The sequence below is a fragment of the Canis lupus genome, chromosome 1, assembly GCF_003254725.2.
Source record: "Canis lupus dingo isolate Sandy chromosome 1, ASM325472v2, whole genome shotgun sequence".
Lineage (NCBI taxonomy): Eukaryota > Metazoa > Chordata > Mammalia > Carnivora > Canidae > Canis > Canis lupus.
Window position 1 is genome coordinate 42,790,342 of NC_064243.1, and position 26,875 is coordinate 42,817,216.

A 26,875-nucleotide genomic window follows, 5' to 3' on the forward strand; every position below is an offset into this window, starting at 1 on the left:
TATGGAGAGTTGGATGCAGACTTTTAGGATCAAACATGACCAAGTAGAAGCTACAGTAATTTTTCTCCCTGGTGATAGAAGTGTTTGATTGCTGGGAAATAATTCAAAAAAAGAAGCAAATGAATTTGCTGAAAATTTGCCTCTGTATTTTTAAAAAATATTTTATTTACTTATTTGACAGAGAGGGAGAGAGAGAGCACAAGCAAGGGGGTGGGAGCACACCCAGGGCTCCCTTTATGCAGGGAGCCTAACATGGCTTGATCCCAGGACCCAGAGATCCTGACCTAAGCCCAAGGCCAACACGTTTAATCGTTTAACCGACTGAACCACCCAGGGGCCCCTGTATTTTTCTTTTAAATAACAACAGTCTTTTAGCTCTATTCCTTATAATTAGTTTCCTCTTTCTTTTTGCCTTTGCCCTGTAGCAGTCTAAATTTTCCTTGATGTTTTGAGAAATTGAAAGGGGAAGAAGTTGTAATCACTGGAGGGAAGTTTTCCTCTAGATGGCTCTTTATTTCAAAAAGAAACAAATGTAATCTGTAAAGTTCTCAGAAATTCTGAATATGAATTTTTGCACCATGAAACTAAAAACCTTTACTTAAATATAGCCATGGTAAAGTAAAAATGATAATTCAGTAAGAAACGCAAAGCCCAGTTAGGGTATGAACAGTTTCCCTCTTTTCTTAATAGAAACCTTGCTATAAATCTCCCCATATATTTATGTTGTCTTACAATTGGGACCCTTAAATCAAGTAATTTGGGAAGGTAAGATCACCTACCAAATCTAAAATACCAAAGAGAACTTGTGAATTAGAATAACAATGTAGGTCTGAGATTCTCCAAGGAGAGGAAGCTTTGTTCACTTGACTGCTCATTTAATATACAGGGCATATTCTAATGATTTATGCCAAGCTAGGGGGCACTCATTTATACTCGAAACAGGAAATTGGTAGAAGTTCAACAGAGAGTTAATGCCTAAAAATAGAAAGAAGACAAGCATTTGCTGATTACAGAGAGACAAGTTTTATGGATAACAGTGCCTGTTGTTGAGACCATGAACAACAGTAGACCTAGCTAGGCACAAGGTTAACTTACCTGAAGAAACTGAGGTTCACCTAACTGGATGTTCAACCTTAACCATGAGCTAATCAATACATCTGAGACAAACCAAAGAAAAAGGAGTAATAGGTTGAGATGGAATTTCAATAACCAATGCCATTTAGGTCTCTGGTAAGGGAAACCCAAAGCAAATAAAAGGCAGCAGACTAAGCTAGGTAAGAAAATCACAGCAGGATAAGGATGCAAATGCTTTCCTTTCCCAAAGGACAAAGAACCCAGAAATACAGTCCTGCTGAATAGCTACGAGTAAAAATGAAGGGCAAGCCATGAGCAGAGAGGCACCTTGGACACCTATGGAAAAGACTACAAATCATGACCTAAAGTGCTCTGAGAGTCACTAGACTTAGCAATAGTTACAGTAGGAATGGAATCTAAACAGAGAAATGAAATGGTTCTATATAATGAGACCTAAGCAATATGAGAACATCTCAAAAATGAGTGTGTGTGTGTGTGTGTGTGTGTGGTGGGGTATCTGTTCCTTACTGATTCCATACCAACTCCTTTATAATCAGTCATAGGCTGTGTGCAAAAAGCTACTCATACATTGAAATTCATCTGCAGTGTTCACTGGCCACTTGTGTCCTGGATTGTCTTATCCCTTGACTCCTACTCACTTTGGTCAATACTTTATGATCCCCAGGTTGATGCTAAAGCTGGCAGTTAGCAACTTGGAAGTAAGATACTCAGCAGAAGTAAGATCCTCCACTTTCCATTCCTCCACCACCACAACTCCCTCAGCCCTCAGTGTGAGAAAAATTTGGACACATCTTTGCTAAGTAAAGAAAGAAAGCAGTGCTAATTAGTACTTTCCAAGGGCCAAGTTGCTCACTTCCTCACTTAAAAACAAACTGAATCTGGTTGTATGCATGTTTGTTATTTTCCATCCTTTCTGGAACAAGGAGGGTATAAATAAAGACTTCCTCATGATCTGAAACTAGACCCAGAGCTGTTTGATATTTTTTGTGAATACCTGTCGAGTTTGAAGTAGGTTATTTGGAGAGAAGGGAGGGAGGGAGGGAGGGCTGAGTCCTACTGTCCAGCTAAGTTGGAGGGAGAGGCATTCCTCTGTGGCCACTCACCATCAGCTGAGGAACCAAATCAGAGTAAACATGACACAGGTCAGAATACAGTGGCGACTGAGGCAGGACCAGCTGGGAAGACGATCCATGTTGTTTCAGACTAAAGCAACTACTTTGCAGGTGAAGTAACCGTTGCCAGGAACATGAGGCAAGACTTCAGCATCTTGGTGCCTATTATTTTCATAACTTCTCACAACTTCTCACTCCCACTCACAGCATAAAACTGAGAGCTCAGAGAGTTGTCTGGGTGATTCAAGGAAATGGAAAATAAAACTCCAGTACCTCAATGGCCTATGGATTACCTTGGAGTTGAAGACTTTTGTTGGCCAGCATCCTTGATTTCACTGTGACATTCTGCCTTTAAGGACAAACTTCAGCTTTATTACAATATAGGTGGTGTTACTTTGCAAAAGAGTTTGTGTCCTTTTAAATCACATGCTGCTGACAGCTCTGCCCTTAGCTACATGGGCATCAGTCTGATGAAGGAAGTATCAGCTCTTGACAGAAATGTCCTTTCAGAACTTCCCATTCAAATGGATGCGGATGCCAACACTGCTCTTTCCAGGTTAGGCAGTCCGACTGCATCTCAAGAAAGGGTTTGAGGACTTCATTGAAAAAGACTCCATAAGTAATGGGAAATTTATCCTAACTTACATTAAAATCCTTAAGTCACTGATAATGATGATTAGACTTTCACGATCCCATTTTTGGGGAAACTTATTTACTACAATTATTATAAAGCTGATTCTTAAAAGTCATAAGCTATCTCATATTCAGTCTATATTTCTTAAAGTAAAATTCAATGCAGAAAGAAAAGCATCCTGTTTTAAGGGATTATTAGTCTTACCTAAAATAGTGAAAAGCTAGATACAGTAGAGTAGTTAAACCAACAGCAGAACTTTTCTAAAATAGAATAGTATTTAACCATTCAATGTCAATGTAGATTTGTATTTACTGATGTGTGAAGATGTGCACAATATATTAAAACAAACAATTAAAACATTAAAAACAAACCCAGAGAACAAAACAGCATTCATACTGAAAACCCTTTCCCTCATTTGTATGTGTGTACATAGAAAAACACCTGGGGAGATGTCCAAAAATATTTTTTTAATTTATTTATTCATGAGAGACACAGAAAGAGGCAGAGACATAGGCAGAGGGAGAAGCAGACTCCCTGAGGGGAGCCCGATGCAGGACTTGATCCCAGGACCCTGGGATTGTGACTTGAGCCACCCAGTTGTCCCCCAAAATATTTTCTTTCTTCCTTCTTATCTATCTACTATTATCTATTTACCTCTTCTCTCCCTCTCTCCCCTTCTATCTATCTATGTAGTGGTATTGGAAAGACTATCACTTTATTCTTAATACTTCTCCGGATTGGTTGAATTTTAATAAACATATATTTCTATAATTTGGGGCAATCAAGCTATTTAAACTTTGGAAAAAATTCAGAAACCTATCTAATATATTCTTTGGTTAATCTCACTGATAGAATACTAAAAACAATCACTATAGGTTATGAAGAATATTTTTGCTTAAAATATTCTTACCAGTTTTCCATTTGGATTCATTTCTTTTAGCCTGAAATGAAGGCTGGAAAAAAAAGAAATGATAAAATCTACTTTCTAGGCATCACATTTTCTAAGTTAAATTATTAAATAGCTAACTAGCAATGAAGAATTGGACTCGTGTTTCCTTCCTTAAACCAGAAACAAAGGCCACTTGGTACTTCAAAGCACCAATTGTCCTTGAAATGTGAAGGGAGTATCTAATGTTCTGCATCAATAATCTGACCCACATTAGAAGCTATTTTGGACAACAGGAAATAGTTTTCTTTATCAAACATATAAAAACTCACATTAATGTGTAGCTGGTTATGAAGAAAATTTGCCAAAAAGATATGCATTATGGCACTTCAGTTCAGTGGTTTGCACTTAAGTCTGATTCAACATTTCTCTTTTAAAACCCCACTTTTTGAGGCATCAGTAACTGAGCCAATTAAAACCAATTCTAGGTTGAAACTGCACAAAGCTTTCTGGGAAAAAGGCTCTCTTTATAGTTTGAACATAGGAACATTTTTACTTTTCCAAAAGCAGATGTTTGAAGATATTTTTATAGTTGCAATTATGGGTTGGGGCTTTTACAAATTCAAAAAGTTTTATTTTTTTAATTTTTTAAAATTATTGTTGGAGCAATGTGTGTTCATTAGAGTAGCACTCAGTTTTAAATAAAATGGGCAGCGTGTGCTATTCAACTAGTCCATACTTTCCCCACACCAAAGTTAAAATGTGAGGTTCAGTAAAGTAATAATTAACAATTAGTATTCCTAATTGTCTTGGATGTGGAACAAAAGCCCACTTTCCTTAATATAACGAAGAAGAGATTAACATTATGGAGGAACTGTGGGGAAGGAAGTGAGCATCCTTTAACCCTCCATCTTCACAGTCTGCGGCTTGGCAGTGCTTAGAGAGAAGGAGCCACAGTTTGTTGTCTAAGACCCAATGGCCCATCTGGAGTGTGACAAGAAGGGGAGCTCATTGGCAGTTCTGTCAGAATGTGGCCTAGTTCTGAAAATCTGGCATGAAAATTAACATGAGGAAGAACCAGTGCCCAAGCTGAAGCACAAGCACAGCAGTAGCCAGGGAGGCTCCTGGGACTTGCCTGGCACTAGCCCAGGAGTAATCTCAACCAACTTCCAAAGGATCCTCTTCCCCCTGTCCAGAGTGACTCACTGCAAATTCTTCAATCATGGCTACAACCTAGTCACTAGCTTTGAAGTCCCTGAAGGGCCAGGACACCACTGTCAACTTCAGAGTCAGATCCCTTATGCTTAGCAAAGTATCTGGAACATAGGAGGTGTTCAGTTTATATTTGCTGTAGGAATGGGATATCTACCGAATTGTCACTCATTAATGCATTTCATGACAAAAGATCACATAAAAGCATGTAAACTAATCAACCACATGGCAACATTTCTAGAAGAAAAACTATCCTTAGGAACAGCATTATATTTTAATCTATATAGCCTAATAGTTGATATGTGTCAGTTCAAGTGACCACTTGAATAGGTAAGTTGTACCTATAGAGAAATCTTTGCAACAGCCCACTAAGCACAGTTGAAAAATGAAGTGATAAGCTAAAAATCTCATTCTCTTTCTTCCCCACAGATCTCTTTCTTTCTGAATTTACTAACCTAACATCCATTCAACAAATATTTAGCAAACATTTATCCTATTTTGCAAAGTTGAAAAGATATTAGCTACGCCCTCAACAGCTCCAACTATTTGTAATAAGTACTCTAATTAGAGGTAAATACAAAGTACATAACTTTATATAAACTAAGCACACACTAAACCCAATCTTGCTTTTCAACTCAAAACAGAGCCAAAAAGGCAATGCTAGTTATAAACCAGATAATTTTACCATGAAGGGAAAATTTCATAAAATTTCACAATCCTGTAGTCAGATAATCTATGTTGTAGTCCTATTTTGCCTCAACTAAATGCGCAATTTTGTATAAGTCATTTAATCTTTAGGACTCCCAATTACTTATAAAATCAGAATTAAACAAGTTGAACATTTAAGATTTTTTTCCCTCAAACATTATGAGATTCTGTAAGTATTCCACAACACTTAGATTTTGACCATTAAATGTCACTTAGAAATCTAAAAATATGCAGATCTTTTTATGAGCAATGGCTAAATACCCTAAGTTGGATTTCTTACTATCACTAGCCATATTCCAAATATTTATAGGTATTTAAAGAAGCTTTATGCAACCATTGCTATCATTATATTGAACTCATACAAGTATCTTTATGATTCAATATTGTTATAAAACTATTTTTTAAAGTACAAAGTATCAAAAGAAAAAATTTACCAAGTTTTAAAACATATTAGAAATAACATTCCTTCTTTGTTTATCTGATTATTATTGTGCTGGTGAAACTTATTATTTTGAAAAGGAGCCATTTTATCACAAAGGTGTGACACATGTATTACACAGAAAACAAATATTATAAAACCAAGCAGAAAGTGTTAAAGGGGACTAGCTGTTTACACGTTTCTAAACAGATTTAAAGATGCTTTATATTAATTTATTAAATTCATTAATTATGCATAGGTGTATCTACCAAAATTACATAAAGTAATATAACACTAGAATGCAAAATGATCTCAAAATATCTGACTCTTTTTTTTTAAATATTTGACTCTTAATATATGAGATCCATGAACTTGGCAATGCTTTTACAACTAAGTGTTTTTACACTTTTTGACTCATAAACACAAGAGCAATGTACTCTTTAAGGATTTTCCACCACTTCACTGAATAAGATGAAGTCAAGATAAAAAATTTCCAACAAATCTTTTTGTATGCCACATATCACATTTCTTACAAATTTGACTATAGTGTTACTATATTGTAAGGATAGAAAAAGTACAGGGATATGATTAGCCTGAATATATCCAGAAATAAGAAAAATAATTGCTAGTTTCTAATCATGATTATTTAGTATGACCTAAATGTTTTTGGTAGAAAACTGGCTATTAAAATAATTAATATTCAAATGGTCTTTCCTTTGAAATGTGTGGGCAAATTTAATTCACTAAGAGACCATGGATTCGTTTCTGTGAGAAGTTATTTTGAACCCAGAAAGATATGGTTGCAAGTGATAGGAAGGCTCCCCAGCCCCCAGTGTGTTAACCCAGAGCACAACTGACTAATACTACCAGCAGTGCCTGAGGACTAGCTTTGTGTTGGGCTGAGGATGAGAGAGAGGCCTCCTCTTCTCTCTTGCCTTTTATACACGATTGATCCCAGATACAAATTTTGAAATAACTGAGGGCTCTCTGATGTTTTGCTTCCTTTCTTCATCCTGTTCCACTTCTCAATTTCTCTTTAGTGATGGCCCTAAAATCCTCAGGGCCTCAAGTTTTCCATCTATCTGTGCCAGCCTTATGGGTGTGTGACTTGACTATTGCACAAGGCTCTGTACTAAGATGGGCCACACACATGCCTTAATGCCCTGATGCATATTAATTATTTGTAATAACTGTTGAACAGGGGCCACACAGTTTTATTTTGTACTGGGCCAGAATAAAAAAATAAGGTAGTCAGTTTTGCCTCCTATTCATAATGATCCAGGGATCATTAGGAACTGTGCAAAAGAACAACCTTGAAAGAATATGCACTAATGTATGAATACTGAATTACCCCTCAATTCTGTCAGAGAACAGAGTTCCTCCAATACCTACTTATGACCTTTGCTTATCATTTCACTGCTCTAGAACTCTGTAACTTCAACTGAAAAATAAGAACATCAAATTATGCACTGTAACTCCCTTTCCTTTTATTTTTTTTTTAAAGACTTTATTCACTTATTTATGAGAGACACTCTGAGAGAGGCAGAGACAGGCAGAGGGAGAAGCAGGCTCCCTACGGGAGTCTGAGGCAGGACTAAATCCCAGGACCCTGGAATCATGCCTTGAGCCAAAGGCAGATGCTCAACCACTGAGCCACCTAGGTGTCCCTGTAACTTCCTTTCCAATCTAAGCAACCACAGTAGCCTATATTAAAAACAAACAAACAAACAAACAAAAGAAAAACTAAGTGTTTTCAATGCAGGCAGAATAAAAGATTACATGAAAATAATTTGGACCATTAAACGGTCTGCTAGGTGGCTTAGTGTCACCTTCAGCCCAGGGCATGATCCCGGAGACCTGGGATCAAGTCCCATGTCAAGCTTCCTGCATGGAGCCTGATTCTCCCTCTGCCTGTGTCTCTGCCTCTCATTCTCTCTCTGTCTCTGTCTCTCTCTCCCTGTTTCTCTCATGAATAAATAAATAAAATCTTTAAAAAAAATAATAAACGGTCTGCTATCCTGGTCAATTTACTTAATTCCATTTTTGTGGAAATTTAATTTATTCATCAAACATGTACTTACTATCATCATACCTATCACCCAGTTTATAAATTTTTCATTACTTATCACATCACTCCAGTAGACTACAGCTGGGGCTGTAGGAGGACAGGAACAGTGTACATGTTCACATCTGTAGTCAGAGGACTTGGACACAATAGCTGCTCAAAACACATTTGTTAAATGCAGGAATGTACACTTGAATGAACTGAGTACCTACTATATGTTAAGTTTTTGTGCTCAGTACTGGGTATCCAAAGCTGAATAAATAAGACAAGACCCTCTACCCGCAAGATTCTAATATTCAAATAGGACACAGTAAGAAAGAAACGATCGTAGGGTGATGTAGTTAATACTTTAATAGAAGCATGTTCAGAACACAAAGACGGAATCCTTTCATTTTGGCTGGTGGTATTGGGGCAGGCTTCACAGAGGAGACAATGTTTTAGCTGAGTCTTACAGCCTGAGTAGAAGTCCAGGTAAGGAAAAAAGAAAGGAAGGACTGTAGTGGAAGACATGAAAAGATATGAAGGTGAGATCAGAGTTAGCTTAGGCAGAAGTAGGAGTGGTGCAGAGTGATTGAGACACCATGATTTAATCTGTGGAGGATGATTCCAAAGATAAGAAGATTAAAAGGATGAATTTATCTTGAAGGCTATGATGAGTCATTGTAAGCTTTTAAACAGGGAAAAGGACACAATCATAGTTATATTTTGAAAGATCTCTCTGGTAACAATATCAAGGGTACAGTCTAGTGTAGTGCCCAGGTTTCTGGGTAAGAAGTCTCCATTTGCTGTTCATTATTGAGGCAATGAATGCTTATACGAACCATGGTTTGATAAATGAGATAACCCATGAGAAGTCTGAGAAAAGTGAAGGAGCTGAAAATGTGGGCCATGAGTACATAACTAGAGTAATTCTTGTCAAAATGAACACTATGGCTCAAAAATAATAAGAATAGTAACAACAACAATAAAAATACAAGATCAGTCCTGGAAATCTGGAGCTTCTTCCCAAATTTGTAAACAAGTCAATAGTATAATAAAGAATAAACAGATAAAAGAGATTCAAGTGCCATATGAACAATTTTGATGACACGTGAGGAGAAAGTAAGCAAAAGAATAGAGAAAAATTGTGTAATTCAAGGTAAATAACTTTTTTAAACATAGGTGGAGACCAGTGTTTACTAAACATGGAAGATTGATATCAGTAGAGGAAGGAATTGTTTGTTTTTAATGCAAGAGGTCATTGTGAACAATGAAAAAAAAAGAACATAAGTTACCATAGAAATCATTTTAAAAACACTGAAGCAAACTTTGCTATATCTAAGGAATTCAAAATATTACATAAATCATTTGGCCCAGACCCTATTTGAGGCAATCACCAACTTCTCTTTCTCCAAGATAGTTCCATTCACTTATTTAAATAGAAACAAACAAAAAGTTATGATTTGCCTATTCTCAGTGTTATGGCAAAGCTGCGTATATTCCTATACAAGAATTTCTTACCTGTTCAAATAAGTGCATGATTACCTGAATACCTATGTATTTTTAGGGTATCATGTAAAGAATGCATCGACAGTCTTATTGGTCCCAATGAGAAAGAAAATAAAAGAGAAAAAAGTTACTCAGAATATGAACTGTTTGTGTAAGCTCTTAAGACACAGGAGGGATTTATCACATGAAATTTAAGGTCTAGTATTTTCTCCCTTTATAGGTATCTATTACCCTAAATAGACATTAATGGAACAAAATTCATGGGCACCAGTGTGGTCTACATCCCTTCTGAGGTTACCCCAAAGCCCCAATCTAATCCAGCACAAACCGGGTTAAAGAGCTACCAATAGTACCGTGAGTTTTCCTCAGTGCAAATGTAGTTTTCCCAAATTCAGGTACAGTACTTTCAGGAAGGGTACCATCTGGTCTTGATGGAAAGAAAATGTTTGAAATAATCTAAACACTTATAATGACATGCTTTCTCAATTCTTTTCAAGAAACTGTGCCCTGGAGGAACTAATTAAACAACAACCCAAGCAATGGAAATACAGGACACTGACTCAGAGATTTTTCCCAAAACACAAGAAGAATGCATTAACCTTATTATGTGGAAAGAACCTAGAAAAATATGTCAAGAGGTGCAAGTATAGATTTATGAGGGGAGGAAGTACACAACAAAGGAAGGCATTGAGATGCAACAGTCACGCACAAAATGGCATCAGTAAGAGCACTGTTCTCATGAGGACCACAGTTTACAGCAGGGCCACCAGCTCCTTAAGAATGAAGGACTTATTAGGGCCTGAGTGAGAGACATTTTATTCCTAGGATGCATTTTTGATTGGGTTCTATGTGAAGTAGAGATTTATATTTAATAAATTCTTCAGGAATTGCCCTTATCAAATTAACTTCCAAGAATTTTGCAACTCTTCCTGGGGAATGCACAGGGCTATTCTTTTATTCTTCCAGAAATGAATTTGAAACTATATGCACATGTACTTGGCTCACTCAGCCCTGATATTTATATATATAAACACATAATCTTTTTATATACCATAAACATTTGGAAGCATGAACAGATAAAGAATGTTAACAACATTAACACACTTGATCACTCTCTCCTTGAACTCTTTCTTCTCTCGGCTTCTAGATCTTCCTTCTCTCCGCCTTTTCTTACCACAAAGGCTGCAGCTTCTCAGTCTCCTTTGTGGGACCCCTCCTCATTCCCTCACCACCAATGGCTGATGCTCTATATTTCAAGGCTTTTTTTTTCCCTAGCTGTCCTTGTTCTCTGGGTGGTGTCAATCAACTGCATAACTTTAAATTCTGTGTGCTTAAGATCTCCAAATGTTTTCTCCAGCTGTGTCCTCTCCCTTGATCTCTACAGTTCTATATACCCAGTTACTTTCTGGGCTATCCACCAGCCTTCTAAATTGTAACATATCCCAAAAAAGCTCTTGGTTTTCCTTAACCCTGTTCCCAACAGTGTTTTGTCTTACCTCATTTCAAAATGAAAAATGAGAGGGTCAACTTTCATTCCTCTCTCTCATACACCACATCCAATCCTTGAGCACATTATTTCAGCTTTACTTTCAAAATACATCTAGATTTTTACCACTTCTCTCTCCATCCACTGTTTAACATCTAGTCCAAGCCACTCTAATCTTTCTTGTGACTTTTCCAAATTACCCCCTTCCTGGTCATCCTGTTTCCATCACTGAAAATCAATATATTACATATTTATATTGCATTCACTTAACAAATATTTATGAAGTATCCACATTATGAAATGCACTGCCTAGTCAATGTGTAGGGAGCACTGATGTGTATTTGACCCAATTTTTGCCTTCAAGGTGTTTATATTCTGAGTGCGCAGATTAACCACAAACATGTAACATAATGCATACCAATTGTAGACAATTTCAGGAATAGTGCTACAAAGTGCTAAAGGCATTTAGACAGAATTTCTGATTATATCAGCAATAGAGCTCTCTCTGAGGATGCTGAATTTAAGTTGAGACTTGATGATAAGATGAATTTTAGGAGTAGTCAACAAAGCTCATTTTTGAAAGTGCCACAGAAGGACACAGAAGAGTCAGGGCATCTTGAGAGCACTGCAAGTAGTGGCATTTGGCAGGTATCTAGGGATAGGTAGGGGAGTGAGAGGAGACAAATGTTGGGCAGTTAAGATGAAGTTTGAATAAGGAAGCCAAGTCAAGAAGTTGGGACATTAAGAGGGAGGTCAAGAAGTGAAGGAAGAATTCTCATCATGAAAGTAACAAAATTAAGCGGTATATTAAGAGGAATTAATTTGAAAGCAATGTGTAGGAATGCTTTATGTTCTGTTTGTAAGCCTCAGATGCTCTTATATTTAGAGACCTGCCACATACTATACAAGAGCAATAATGTATACTCACACTGCATATTTAAATATATTTACATATATAATATAAAATTTTTGAATTAACCTGATTTACATTTGACTAGTTGACATAATTTTAGTATTTGTAAACCTCTATTGATTTCGATTTAGCAGTTTTCTTTTTCTATCTGAAAGCCAATATTTTTGCAGACCTTAGAAAATCCCAGAAGGCCTCTGGTACTTTCTCCATGATGTGTGATAGATAAAAAGGCTCTGCAAACAGATAAGTTTGGAGGACAGGGCATTACTCAAATTTAAATACTTTAATGCATTTAAAAGTAATATGAACATGTAATATACCGTTAGGAAGGAAAAATATCTTTAAAGCATTCAAGTTAAAAAAACAACACACAATAAGCACTGGTTGTTTTGTTTTTAATTAATTTATTTATTAGAGAGAGAGAGAACGTGTGAATGGGGGAGTTGCAGGGGGAGAGCAAGAGAGAGAATCCTCAGCAGACTCCCCACTTGGCTTAGAGCCCCAGGCTCGATCCCAGAACCCTGAGATCATGATCTAAGCCTAAATCAAGAGTCAGGTGCTTAACCATCTAAACAATCCAGGAACTCTGTAAACACTGGTTGTTATATGTAAGTGATGAATCACTAAATTCTACACCTGAAACCAATATTACCACATATGTTAACTAACTAGAATTTAACAAAAACTCAGGAAAAAAAGGCAATACAATAGGTAAATGAGTAGACGGTATGAGAACCTAGAACTGATATAAAATAAAAATCAAAGTAGTAAGGTAAAATGCTTTTTGTTTTTTTAAGAGTTACTTTATTTGGTTTTAGAGACACCGTGTGTGAGCAAGGAAAAGGATAGAGAGAGAAATAGAATATCTCCAGATTTTCCACTGAGCACGGAGCCTGACACAGGGCTCAATCTCATGACTTTGAACTCATGACCTGAGCTGAAATCAAAAGTTGGGCACTTAACTAACTGAGCCACCCAAGTGCCCCAAAAGTAAAAATGTTGTTAAAGGTTAAAAAGAAATTTTTTTTAATTAGAAAAAAGCAAACAAACAAACAAAAAAAAAAACTAGCAAACATCTGAGAAGTCAACATGGATGCTTGTTCACGTCAGATATTTGTCCTTAAAATGATTTTATGGGCAAAAATCAAGTTTAATTAAAAATAAAACTCATATGAAAATTTCTTTTAAAGAGGGCAAATAAAGTAGGACTCAATTTAACTGATTTTTTTTCCTTTGCTTTTATATGCATCTTGAGTAATTTCATTTTCAACTCATTAATTTCGGGATTGTGATTTATCTATTTACTCATTAAATGTTTATTTAACTATGATGTTCCAAAATATAAATAAGTGATCGTTGTTTTGTGCTGAGTTTTGCTTAGTATTTAAATCTGAGGGACTAGCACACAACATTCATTATAGGAAAAAGATTAAAGCAAAAAGAGAATTTTAACCTAAATACAATAAATGGATTTTTGACAACATTTTGAGGTTTAATAAGAAGAGTCATTAAGTCAGAGTAATAAAATTTAGAACTGAATCTCTCAAGGCACTCTAAAACAAACAAATAAACAAACAAACATCATGAATCATCATGACTGGCAAACCTTTCCTTCCCTGATACTTATTTCATGTTAAACTAAAAGGGAGGGGTTAAGATGACTTAGTAGTAGGGGGATCCTGAGCTTGCCTCATCCTTCAAACAGAACTAGGTCAACATCAAATAACTTTGAACAAAGAAGAAATCAATTTGAGGATTAAGAAATTATCTGCACAATTGGAGGGAAGGAACATGCCAGATATGAGGTTCAAAAATGTGAAATGGGGGAAAGAAAAGCCACAATGCCACAGTGGGGAGGGAGCCTTTCTTGTGGAGAAAGTTGGTGGGGGGTAGAGGAGAGGAAGCAGTGTGTAGGGTTCAAGTAAGTTACCAGAGTGTGGGGATACCCTGAGTTACACTGGGAAGGAATGCATCCCTTCCTGGAGTACATTTGGAAGAGGGTATATTGTCTCTCTAAGGACAAAAGGCTCACCTGGTGCCATTGAGTAGCCATTCAACAGAAGGGGAAAGAGGGCAGATAACTTGGTCGAAGCTTTTCACTGTGTTTCATCATAGACTCCAGGCACCTGCCTAGCCATGCAACTGCTTTTCTGGGGCAGAAAGGTGCCAGGCACAGTGCATTGAGGCTGTCCAATGGGGGAGGGAAGCAGGTCTGTGCCTTGCTGAGTTCTTTAAGATTTGGAGTTTTGAATCCAGCTGATGGCCAGAAATAAAACATAGGAGAATTATGGTATCAGGTGTGCCAATGGCTTGAGTACAGACAAGTTGAGGGCAGGGATCTGATGAAAGCCAGGGCAGGAGGGGAGATTGTTCGCTTTTCTGTGATGGCTTTCTGAGCAGTAGCCTTGAGTTGAGAAAACTCCCCTCAAAATCAACAAAAACAGGTCAACACCATGACATATCATAGTGAAATCTGAAAAATACAAAGATAAATAAAGAATTCTGAAAGCAGCTGGTGACAAAAGGCCCTTAAAGTACAAGCCTGTCAAATCATGTTGACAGCAGATCGGTCCACAGAAACTTGGCAGACCAGAAGAGAGTGGCATGATATATTCAACCTGATGAAATGGAAAAATATGCAGTCAAGAATACTATATTCAGCAAGGCTGTCATTCAGAATAGAAGGAGAGAGAAAGAGTTTTCAAGACAAGCAAAAACTAAAGTTCATGAACTCTAAACCAGCTAGGTGAGAAATATTAAAGAGGACTCTTTGAGCAGGACAGAGAGACCAAAAGCAACAAAGACTAGAAAGGAACAGAGACAATCTACAGGAACAGCAACTTTATAGGTAATATAATGGCTTAAATTCATATCTATCAATGATTACTCTGAATGTAAATAGACTAAATACTCTAATTAAAAGACCTAGGTTTATTAGAATGGATTAAAACAAAACGAAACAAAACAAGACCCATCAATATGTTGCTTACAAGAACCTCGTTTTAGACTCAAAGACAATTCTAGATTGAAAGTGACAGGGGTGGAGATCTATCATGCTAATGGACATCAAAAGAAAGCTGGAGTAGCCATACTTGGTCATACAAACTAGATTTTAAATCAAAGACTGTAATAAAAGATGAAGATGGATATTATATCATAATAAAGAGGTCTAACCAACAGAAGGTCTAATAATTGTAAATTGTTTTGCACCCAGCTTGGGAGCAGCCAAATATTTAAATCAATTAATAACAAACTTAAAGAAACTCATTGATAATAATACAAGAATAGAAAGGGACTTTAACAACCCCATTCACAGCAATGGACAGATCATATAAGCAGAGGATCACAAGGAAACAGTGGCTTTGAATGACTCCCTGGACCAGATAAACATAGTAAAGCACATACACATTCTTTTCAAGTGCACATGGAGCATTCCATGTATACTTCACATACTGGGTCACAAATCAGGACTCAACAAATACAACAAGATTGAGACCATACCATGCATGTTTTCAGACCACAGTGCAATGAAACTTGAAGTCAATCACAAGAAAAATTTGGAAAGACCACAAATACATGAAGGTTAAAGAATATCCTACTAAAGGGGCACCTGGGTGGCTCAGTCAATTAAGAGTCTGCCTTCGGCACAGGTCATGATCCTAGGGTCCTTGAATCAAGCCCCATATTGGGCTCCCTGCTTGGCGAGGAGCCTGCTTCTCCCTCTCCCTCTCCCCCTCCCCCTGCTTGCGCTCTCCTTCTCTTTCTGTCAAATAAATAAATAAAATCTTAAAAAAGAGAGACCATTCTACTAAAGAATGAATAGCTTAACCAGGAAATTAAAGATAAAATTTAAAAAAATACATGGAAGCAAATGAAAATGAAAAAACCATAGTCCAAAACCTTTGGGACACAGCAAAAGTGGTCCTAAGGGAAGTATATAGCAATATAGGCTGTCCTCAAGAAGAAGAAAAGTCTCAAATATCCAATCTAATTTTACATCAAAAGGACCTGGGAAAAGAACAGTAAATAAAGCCTAAAACCAGCAAAAGAAGGGAAATAATTAAGATTAGAGCAGACATAAATGTTAGAAATAAAAAAAAAAAAACAGTAGAACAGATAAACAAAACTAGAAACTGGTTCTTTGTGGTTGTTTTTTTAAAGATTTTATTCATCTATTTGAGAGAGAAAGACAGAGACAGTGGCAGAAAGCACAGAAGGGAAGAGAAGGAGAAGCAGGTTTTCTGCTGAGCAGGGAGCCCAACGTAGGGATCCATCCCAGATCTCTGACCTCACGACCTGAGCTGAAGGCAGATGCTTAATCGACTGAGCCACCCAGATGCCCTGAAACTGGTTCTTTGAAAAAATTAACAAAACTGATAAACTCCTAGCCAGACTTATCAAAAAGAAAATAGGACCCCCCCCCCAAAAAAATATAGGACCCAAATAGATAAAGTCATGAATGAAAGAGAAGAGATCACAACCGATACTACAGAAATACAAATGGTTTTAAGAGGATATTATGAGCAATTATATGGCAACAAATTGGACAACCTGGAAGAAATGCATAAATTCCTCAAAATATATAAACTACCAAAACTGAAATAGGAAGATATAGAAAATTTGAGCATTCATAATCAGCAAAGAAATTTAATCAGTAATCAAAAATCTCCCAACTAACAGGAGTCCAGGGCTGGATGGCTTCCCAGGGAAATTTTACCAAACATTTAAAGGAGAGTGAATACCTAATCTTCTGAAGCTCTTCCAAAAAATAAAAATGGAAGGAAAACTTCCAAACTCATTCTATGAGGCCAAATTACTGTGATTCCAAAACCAAAGACCCCACTAAAAAGGAGAATTATAGGCTAATATCCTTGATCAACATGGATGCAAAAATTCTCAACAAGATACCAACTAGCTAATTGAATCCAACAGTACATTAAAAGGATTATTCACCACAATCAAGTGGGATTTATTTCTGGGCAGCAGGGGTGGTTCAATATCTGAAAATCAATCAACGTGATACACCACAGTAATAAAAGAAAGGATAAAAACCATATGATCCTTTCAATAAATGCAGAAAAAGCATTTGACAAAATACAGGATGCTCTTTGGTAAAACCCCTCAAGAAATCGAGGATAGAGGGAACATACTTCCATATCATAAAAGCCATATATGAAAAGCCGACAGGGAATATCATTCTCAATGGAGAAAAACTGAGAGCTTTTCCTTTAAGGTCAGGACCATGACAGGAATGTCCACTTTCACCACTGTTGTTCAACATAGTACTGGAAGTCCTAACCTCAGCAATCAGACAACAAAAAGAAATAAAAGACATCCAAATCAGCAAGGAAGAAATCAAACTTTCACTAATCACAGACAGCATGACACTCTGTAGAAAACCCAAAAGACTCCACCAAAAATTGCTAGAATTCATATACGAATTCAGCAAAGTTGCAAGATTGCTTTTCTATACACTAAAAATGAAGCAGCAGAAAGACACATCAAGGAATCTATCCTATTTACAATTGCACTAAAAACCATAAGATACCGAGGAATAAACCTAACCAAAGAGGTAAAAGATGTGTATGCTGAATACTATAGAACATTGCAGAAAGAAACTGAAAAAGACACAAAGAAATGGAAAAATATTCCATGCTCATGGATTGGAAGAACAAATATTATTAAAATGTCTATACTGCCCAAAGCAATCTACACATTCAATGCAATCCCAATCAAAATAACACCAGTATTTTTCGCAGAACTAGAACAAACAATCCTAAAATTTGTGTAGAACCAGAAAAGACCCTGAATAGCCAAAGTAGTGCTGAAAAAGACAAACAAAGCAGGAGGTATTACAATCCCAGACTTCAAGCTCTATTACAAAGCTGTGATCATCAAGACTAGCACAAAAACAGACACATAGATCAATGGAACAGGATAGAGAATATAGAAATGGACCTCTCAACTCTATAGCCAACTAATCTTTGACAAACCAATAAAGAATATCCAACGGAAAAAAGACAGTCTCTTTAACAAATAGTGTTGGGAAAACTGGACAGTGACATGCAGAAGAATGAAACTGGCCCACTGTCTTACACCATAAAAAAAATAAATAAATTCAAAATGGATGAAAGACCAAAATGTAAGACAGGAAACCTTTAAAATCCTAGAGCAGAACACAGGCAGCAACCTCTATGACCTCAGGATCTCTTGCTAGACATGTCTCCAGAGGCAAGGGAAACAAAGCAAAAAGGAACTATTGGGACCTCATCAAGATAAAAAGCTTTTGCCAAGTGAAGGAAATAATCAACAAAATTAAAAGGCAATCTATGGAATGGAAGAAGATATTTGCAAATGACATATCAATAAGTGCTAGTATCCAGAATCTATAAGGAACTCATCAAAATCAATATCCAAAAAATAAATAATCCAGTTAAGAAATGGGCAGAAGACATGAATAGATATTTCTCCAAAGAAGACATGACATACAAATGGTCAAGAGACACATGAAAATATGCTCAGCATCACTCATCATTAGGGAAATACAAAATCAAAACCATGAGATACCACCTCACACCAGACAGAATGGCTAATCAACAGCTCAGGAAATAACACATGTTGGCAAGGATGCGGAGAAAGGGGAACCCTCTTACACTGTTGGTGAGAATGCAAACTGATGCAACCGCTCTGGCAAACAGTATAGATTTTCCTCAAAACATTAAAAATAGAGCTACTCTACAACCCAGCAATTGCACTACTAGATATTTATCCAAAGGATACAAAAATGCTGATTTGAAGGGACACATGCACCAATGTTTATAGCAGCACTCTCAGCTATAGCCAAACTATGGAAAGAGGTCAAATGTCCATCAACTGATGAATGGATAAAGAAGATGTCATACACACACACACACACCCACACCCACACACACACATACACACAGAGGAATATTACTCAGTCATCAAAAAAGAATGAAATCTTACCATTTGCAACAATTTGGATGGTACTAGAGGGTATTACGCTAAGTGAGATAAGTCAGCCAGAGAAAGACAAGTATCATATGATTTCACTCACATGTGGAATTTAAGGAACAAAACAGATAAACCTATTGGAAGGGAAGGAAAAATAAAATAAGATAAAAAACAGAGAGGGAGACAAACCATAAGAAACTCTTAACTATAGAGAACAAACTGAGGATTGTTGGAAGAGAAGAGGGTGGGGGGATGATGCACTATACGGGTGATGGGCTTTAAGGAGGGCACTTGTTGGGATGAGCACTGAGTTTTGTATACAAGTGATGAGTCATTAAACTCCACTCCTGAAATCAATACTACACTATGTTTTAACTAACTTGAATTTAAACTAAAAACAAACAAAAAACAAAAAAATATTTCATTATTTATTTATTATTGTTGATTCTACTTTTCAGTTAACTTTTTTGTTAGCCTAAGGTTTTCTTGTATAGTACAATGGATTTATAGGAAATATTACATTTAACCAAGAGTTCATTTATTTATTTTTATTTATTTATTTTTTTAACCAAGAGTTTAAATTTGGTCATAGGGCAGCCGGGTGGCTCAGCAGTTTAGCACCACCTTCAGCTCAGAGCGTGATCCTGGAGACCCTGCATGGAGCCTGCTTTCTCCCTCTGCCTGTGTCTGTGCCTTTCTCTCTTTGTCTCTCATGAATAAATAAATAAAACCTTAAAAAAAAAAAGTTGGTCATAAAAGCAATTTTAGAGGGAAACCACAATTATCTTTTACTGAGCAGTTAGCAAACATTATAGATATATCTCCAGGAATACATATTTATCCCTTTTCTCATTTCTTTGTCTTTGAATTTATTCACAGGTTTAAAAATAAAAGTTTCACCTTGCAGTCAATAATCTCCTTTTTTACCAGAGTGATCTCTATAGGACACTTTAGTTTGCACGTTTTGAATCTTCTCTGGCATTTACCACTCACTCTATAAGACTATATGGATGCTGCCCTGTCTTACAATAACAAATACTGATATGCTAATTAAAAAATCCTTATACTTTGATATATCATCTTCAGATGAAAAAAAAAGTATTTGATAAAAGCCATTCAACAAATCTTTTTTAAGCAGAGATTATGCAGAAGCATGATGAAATTGACAAAGATATTGTCAGTATCTTCAAAATTTTATAATCTTAAGAGTTCAGACATCTACTTTTTTTAGACTAAAAACTAAAGTCACTCCGCAAGCCACCCATGGAATGGGTTCCCTTAGCCTTTAAAGAATGGAAAACGTATATACTAATTATGTGAATTTAAAATTTTAATACTCCTGTATTACTCTATTGTCTTGTATTTGCTTTTAAGGTCATATTAAACTTGATGAAAGTTACAGAAACATTCATTATTCTTAAGAGCAAATGAAACTCTGCATTGCAGTCTGCTGGCTCATCCATAATTCAGCATCCCAGCCTAAAACATTATGCTCAAACAAGCACAAATATTGGCAAAGGTGAAATATTGAACTGCTACAGTAGCAGCTAAATTACGTAGCAATCTGTGTGTGCTTCAATTTCCTAGCACTAGAAATAAAAATTAAAAGCAGAAAAACAGTCAACAATTATGGTTATAAACTAAATAAGCAAAAGAGCAAAGCCAAGTTGCCATTATTCAAAGCTACATGATTTTTATTAGTTATACACAGATCTGATATGACAATAAAATCCAAGAGGGGGAAAGAAACATTAGTTGCTTGGCTTATCTATCTAAGCAAAGAAAAGGAGATTCTAGAAGAATGTTCTTATGGATCTGAACTTTGAAAATAGCAGCTCTGGTTCTATTTAAGTTAACAGATTTATTTTTTCCTCAAATACATTCCCTCATTTGTCATAATTATCTGGGCAATAATGCCAGTCCTCCATTTATTAGCACCATGGTTACTGGTTTGGAGGTTCCATCAGGCAAGAAGAATCACTAAATATCCTCGACAAAAAACAAACTTTTTTGTCCAGGGACTTTGACTCTTGCTTGGTCTCAAAGCATCAGGAGGATGCACAGTGAGCTGTGAGATGCAGGGGAGACACAGACCTAGCCAGCTGAATCAGCACAAGTAACCCTGCAGATCAATATGTTAACAGATATATCCACCAGATCACCTTCACTTCTGACACTTTTGTTCTGTTTCCACTGCTGTAGGCTGGATTCATTGCATCTTGTGGCAGTACAGACCTTACATTTGTTGCCATTAATAACACACACACACACACACACACACACATATATAGCAGAATTGATGTCAAAAACTAATGATAAATATCTAGCGCTTAGAAATTTTGTCTTCTTTCGAATGGTAGGATTTACTGTTCTACATTTGTCAGATATCCTTATGACACACATGTTATAATTCTTTCTTTTACTAGAAAGGGGAAAGCAATTAATACAGTGAGTACAGTCACTTTATTATGTAATAAAATTACTAGTTTTAGGTACCACATGATATATAAAACCATCAACACTCATCCTCAAATTTGCATAACTAGAAAAATTTGCAACAAATTATCAAACCTATGTCTCTTCATCCACTTTTTTTCCATGACTTTTTGAACAGCTCAGCAGATGACTGTGTTTATAACTTTTAAAGCACCTTTTGTCATCATCTCACTGAGCTTTGAAATTATCCAGAGTGAGAACAGTCCACATTTTATAAGCCAGGGGTCCTAAAATGCACAGATGTTACATAGGACATCCACTGTCATAGGCCACGTGTAGGAGGGGAGTGGGGGCTCCAGTGCTTTACCCCACTCCACACACCTCTCTAGAAAAACCACTGATCTATACACTACAGAAAACAATAAAACTCTGAGGCATCAGTCCTCTTCCCCTTCCCTCTTACCCCAACGACTATCGCATTGGAAAAGGTTCCTTCAAGCCAAAATAGGAATAAAGAGTAAACTGTTTGTAGGATCATAGTCTGATTCTGAATTTTTTTTCAAATTTACCCTGTATAATTTCACCTTATTTTCAATATGTGTATGTATCTCACCCGAAGAACTTTCACGTTTCATAGGCTCAAAGGAATATCTGCTTTATAACCTAATTATCTTCCCCTACACTTTTGTAAGGCACCTGCTACTTTCCTTCTCATCACTTCATCAATGAGGTCACCGAGACACAAAATGGCTCAGGAATTTGTGCCCAGAAAACAGCAAAGACAGACATGGACAGAAAAATGGAACTCCATCTCAGTATTCCATCCACCCTAATAAAGATGTACAACTTAAGTTGGATATCCTTGGCATTGGGTATACTCCCAATCAGAGGGGTTTTTTGGCCAGGGAGGAAGTCTATGCCCACATAATCAGCAAGGATCTGTCTTTTTATCTAACCAGGCTCTTTCTGGCATGACAGTGAGAATTCAACCAGAAACATTTGCACTGAAGCCTCAAAAATCAGCCCAAGACACTCAGCATGAGAGGGAACCATGAGATTACAGGAGCTTCAGTGAAACTGGTGGTCCCTGGTTAGAGGGAGAAACTCTGCCTTTCTAGAGCTGAGAGCATGCTATAGGCCATGAATATCCATATTCTCATCTGTATTTGAAAGTTAAGAGTGCTTCACTGGAAATTACTGCTATGCACATCGAATGCATTGTAAGCAAGGAAGGCGGAATTGTGAGAGATTAGTAAGATGGCTGTAGTGCCAAACCACAATGATCACCTGCTGGAGAGAATAGAAAAACAAAAAGCCAAGTATAACATTACTTTTAATCTCTCTTGACAAAGACCAGAGAAAAACCCTATTAAATTTAGAGATTTTTATACCTAAAAGTACACATTTGAAGCTGGAGGATGTGGCATTAGAATAGTGACAAAGAAGTAATATTTTCATATTCTTATAGATGATTATTTTTATGGCTTAATGAATATACATGTTTAAATGCATGCTTAATTCATAATTACTTTATTAATTGCATAATTCAGTCACTATAAAATTAATTTTTAAGCTGCCATAACAGTTCACTGCTAATTCTCTTCTAAAACACAGTCTATTGTTAGAGAAAGAACAGTGGTGGAGAATGTGGTTCTAGTCCACACGCTGCCACTTACCATTAATCTTATCATGTCAAAAACTCCCTGGTTCTCATTGCCTCATTTTGCTTAAAGACTTTCTAGATATTTAAGGGCTTTCTAGTTGGGATAAGTAAACTCCTGGTTGGCTTATTTGACCATAGCATACAGTTCTTTGTCACCATCATCATGATAACCTTGCGCACTGTCACTGCGTTGTATTGTCCTTGGTGATTGAAGGGCAGCTTGATAACTGTATTCCCAACTGGACACTGAATAACCATCAAGGTCACATGAATGCAGACACAAACCAAACAGAGATCTTTGTCTTTTTTCTACATGAAAAAGATGGCACCTTAAAATAGCATGGACTCATCTGGGAATGCTAGGAAAAGAGATCACTGTGATTCCTTGCTATAGACTCATAAAACTAAAAGGAAGTGCAAGCATATTGAAAAGACCCTGAGTTAAGCTGGCATTTGAACTTTAAAGTGTAGTTAAAAATAAAGACCAAACCCTTACATTTCTGCCTCTTACCTTGCAGCCTCTGCATCACATTGGCAATGTCCCGAGGAGACCGTGAGGTCGTCCTGGAAGTTGCCATGGTGCTTCCTGTAGCATGAAACCAACACCAGAGACTCTTCACCTAGGGCAGTGTAGCAGTACACCACTCAAGAAAACATCCCGGAGCTTCTCTAGATCTTTTGAGTCATACACGAATCCCAAGGAACTTGGGACAGAGAGCGAGCGAGCGAGGGGCAGTGCTTCCAGAGATTGAAGATTGAATCCCTTTTTCTTTTTCTTCTTTTATTTTAAGACTGTTCTCTTAAATGAACTCAGGAACCTGAAAAACAAATTAAAATATACAGCATTAATATATATATATATATATATATATATATATATATAATATACCCTCATGTAAAAAGAAAACACTTTTTATTCAGTTCGATAGATGATTCATTACCAAGTAAAACACTTTTAAAGTATTAGGCAAATGTTAAGAATCCTTATATCTGACAAAATAAATGCATACATGAGAGATATATAATAAAGTGGGTTGCTAAAAAAGAAATATTTGCTTATTCTGTGTTTTCTTTTTAAGCTATAATCTCTCTCCATTCATCTATGAAAGTGAATGTACTGTGAAGCCAAAACATTAAGTCCTATTTCTCAATATTCCCAGTTCTCTTATAGATGCTATTTCCGCCTGCTTTGTACATACATTTTGCTGTTTCATCTGTACACTTTCCAGGAATGATATTAAGTCTTAGCTTCTAGATAAGCATTGAGTAATGCATAGAATTGTTGAATCACCAAACTGTATACCTGAAACCAATGTAACACTGTATGTTAACTACCCTGGAATTAAAATTTTAAAAAATAAAAATAACTTAAAAAAATCTTAACTCCTAATAACAATTTGCTGAATTAAAACACTAAAAATATCAAAGTATTTCATTCTAAAAATGTGAGTTTCAAATATTCTGATTTTAGAAGTCAAAATGGATATTATATAGCTTCTTTCCTTCCCATAAAGACTCCAAAGTCAGTTGTAAAGCTAGGGTAGGGGTGGCCTGAGCAGAGAGGCCATTTCCCTTCTAACCCCTTCCTGAATTCTCCATTTTGGGCAAGTTCATTATTCTGGACTGGGCAAGAAGAAAAAGAGATAGAAGAGTAGTTGATGAAAGCTTGATATTGATACATCTACTTTGAACAAGGATTTCCTTACCCTAAGGTTAGTTGAAGAGAAGATTTTGCTATGAGAGGATAAATAATGAAGAAAGGAGAAGAGGGTGAACGTGCACCCAGAAAGAGAAGCTCAACCAAGGGGCCACACTAAGGCACCCCATGCAAGATGACACTTTATACAATTCCCACTTATTAAGATGAAGGTGAAGAAAAAGGATGGGATGGGGGCAGGGGAGGATGGCAAAAGCAAACCTGTAAAGAAAACACATACATGTGGGATGGTCCATCTGCTGGAAGGAAAAAAAGAAACCAAAAAGAGTCTATGATGTTATCAAAAACTATATCATGACCTGAATGTATGGTCATAGAAGCAGCATTTTTTATGAGACATTGGTTGTATAAAAAAGTCTAAATACAAATTACAATTGACTTTAAAAAGGCATTATTAATACTAGTATACATGGTATCTGGTTAGAATGCATGAATGCAAAGCGGTACTACCTATTTTAGAATACTATCTGGAAAAAGATGCAAAACATTGCATAGGTTGCTGCCCTGTGTGAAAAGGCATCAGAAAAGTATAGTGGAGCAAGATAGGATATACTAGTCACTTAACAGGTTAGGATGAAGTAGTGCAGTGAACAGCCTTAATTGGTAAGAAGGCACAAGCAGACTTCTCTCGGCTACTTGAAAAGATATTTAGAAGGATACTTGGCAGCTTCTGGGCTAGAGAGGTACCTCTCAGTGTGTAGGTTTCCAATGGACCTCTGAGGAGAAATAATTACTTATGGCTAGCCTATCATGCTTTAAGGCCTTAAGCCCTGCTGGAATTGTGTACCCATTAGCAGCCTTCATCTCTTGAGGGAAAACATTCCACCTGCCTACATCCAAAAGCTACCATAATTTGGAGACGAATAAACAATGGGAAGTGCCTAAAATCTTACAACTGGCTCCTCTAAACTGTTAGAAAGTTAAGTTTTCCAAATGCAAGAATATAACTTTCTGAACTCTAGCTAGCTAGCTAACTACATACATAGAGATGAGGGAAGAAATTCATTTTAATTCAGCTATCCCAAGCCAGCCCCTGCCCAGCACTGACGTTCATAGAAGATATGTCTCCTATCATCAATCAAGAATTATGGAATAAAAAAGGATTTCTCTCAATTACTGCATTACAGATCACCATGTTTCTACCTTCTTCTAGTTCACATTCATGTTGCACAATAGATTAATTTTGAACTCTCTCTCTCCTTCTCTCTCGTATGTGTGTGTGTGTATTTGAGATATATTTGATATACACATAAGAGATATATACATCTTATGATGGCCACGTAACACTCAGAATTTCTCTGCTTATGTCCAAAGTCAGGTTATGTATCCAGTCTTACTTCTACAGTATAACAAAAGCATTCTGAATGTCAGAGTTCAATGCTGGGGGTACCAAGATGAATATGACATAGATTCTATTTTTTGAGGAGTTTAGAATATAGTGGGAGATACAACATAGAAAAACAACCAGTATAACAATACTACAGGCAAGTGCAAATATAGAGATGGAAAATGCAAATAAAAAGTTGTTAACCTAATCAGAAAATTCTCAGTGTCCTGGGAGGGAGCCTACCCCTGAACTGAGTCTTGGTAAATGAGTCAGGTCTAGTGAGGAGAAAAATATGAAAGACACAGTTCAGACAGAGTGAATAGTTCAAGCAAAGTCATGGACACAAGAAACAACATGACTCTATGTGGGGGTACCAAGAGTTAGATTGTGAAGGGGGTACCAAGAGTTAGATTGTGAAGGACTCTGGAGCTGAGGCTGGAGAAGGAGGTAGCATCAAATGATTGAGGGCCCTGTGTGCTATGCTTACAAGCTTGGTCCTGATTCTCTGGGAAGCAAAAGGAATCCTCTGCAGAAATTTAAACTCTAAGTGCCCAAGTATAATTTAGACTTTTCTAAATACAGTTCTTTTTTTTTTTTAAGATTTTATTTATTTATTCATGAGAGACACACACACGGCGGGGGGGGGGGGGGGAGGGCAGAGACATAGGCAGAGGGAGAAGCAATCGCCATACATGGAGCCTGAAGTAGGACTCAATCCTGGGTCTCCAGGACCAGGCCCTGGG

General features: G+C 36.8%; 1 protein-coding gene across 15 annotated transcripts in view; it reads right to left on the reverse strand.

Annotated features, from left to right (window-relative positions):
• The window catches only part of SYNE1 (spectrin repeat containing nuclear envelope protein 1), a 449,297-nt gene that overhangs the window by 416,935 nt on the left and 5,487 nt on the right, over positions 1 to 26,875 (reverse strand). For all 15 annotated transcript variants that reach the window (XM_049113743.1, XM_035708408.2, XM_049113741.1 and 12 more), the window contains exon 2: positions 23,600 to 23,906. In XM_049113743.1, coding sequence (XP_048969700.1) covers positions 23,600 to 23,666 — 67 coding nt within the window. In that variant the 5' untranslated portion in view covers positions 23,667 to 23,906. The remainder of the gene's footprint in view (positions 1 to 23,599; positions 23,907 to 26,875) is intronic.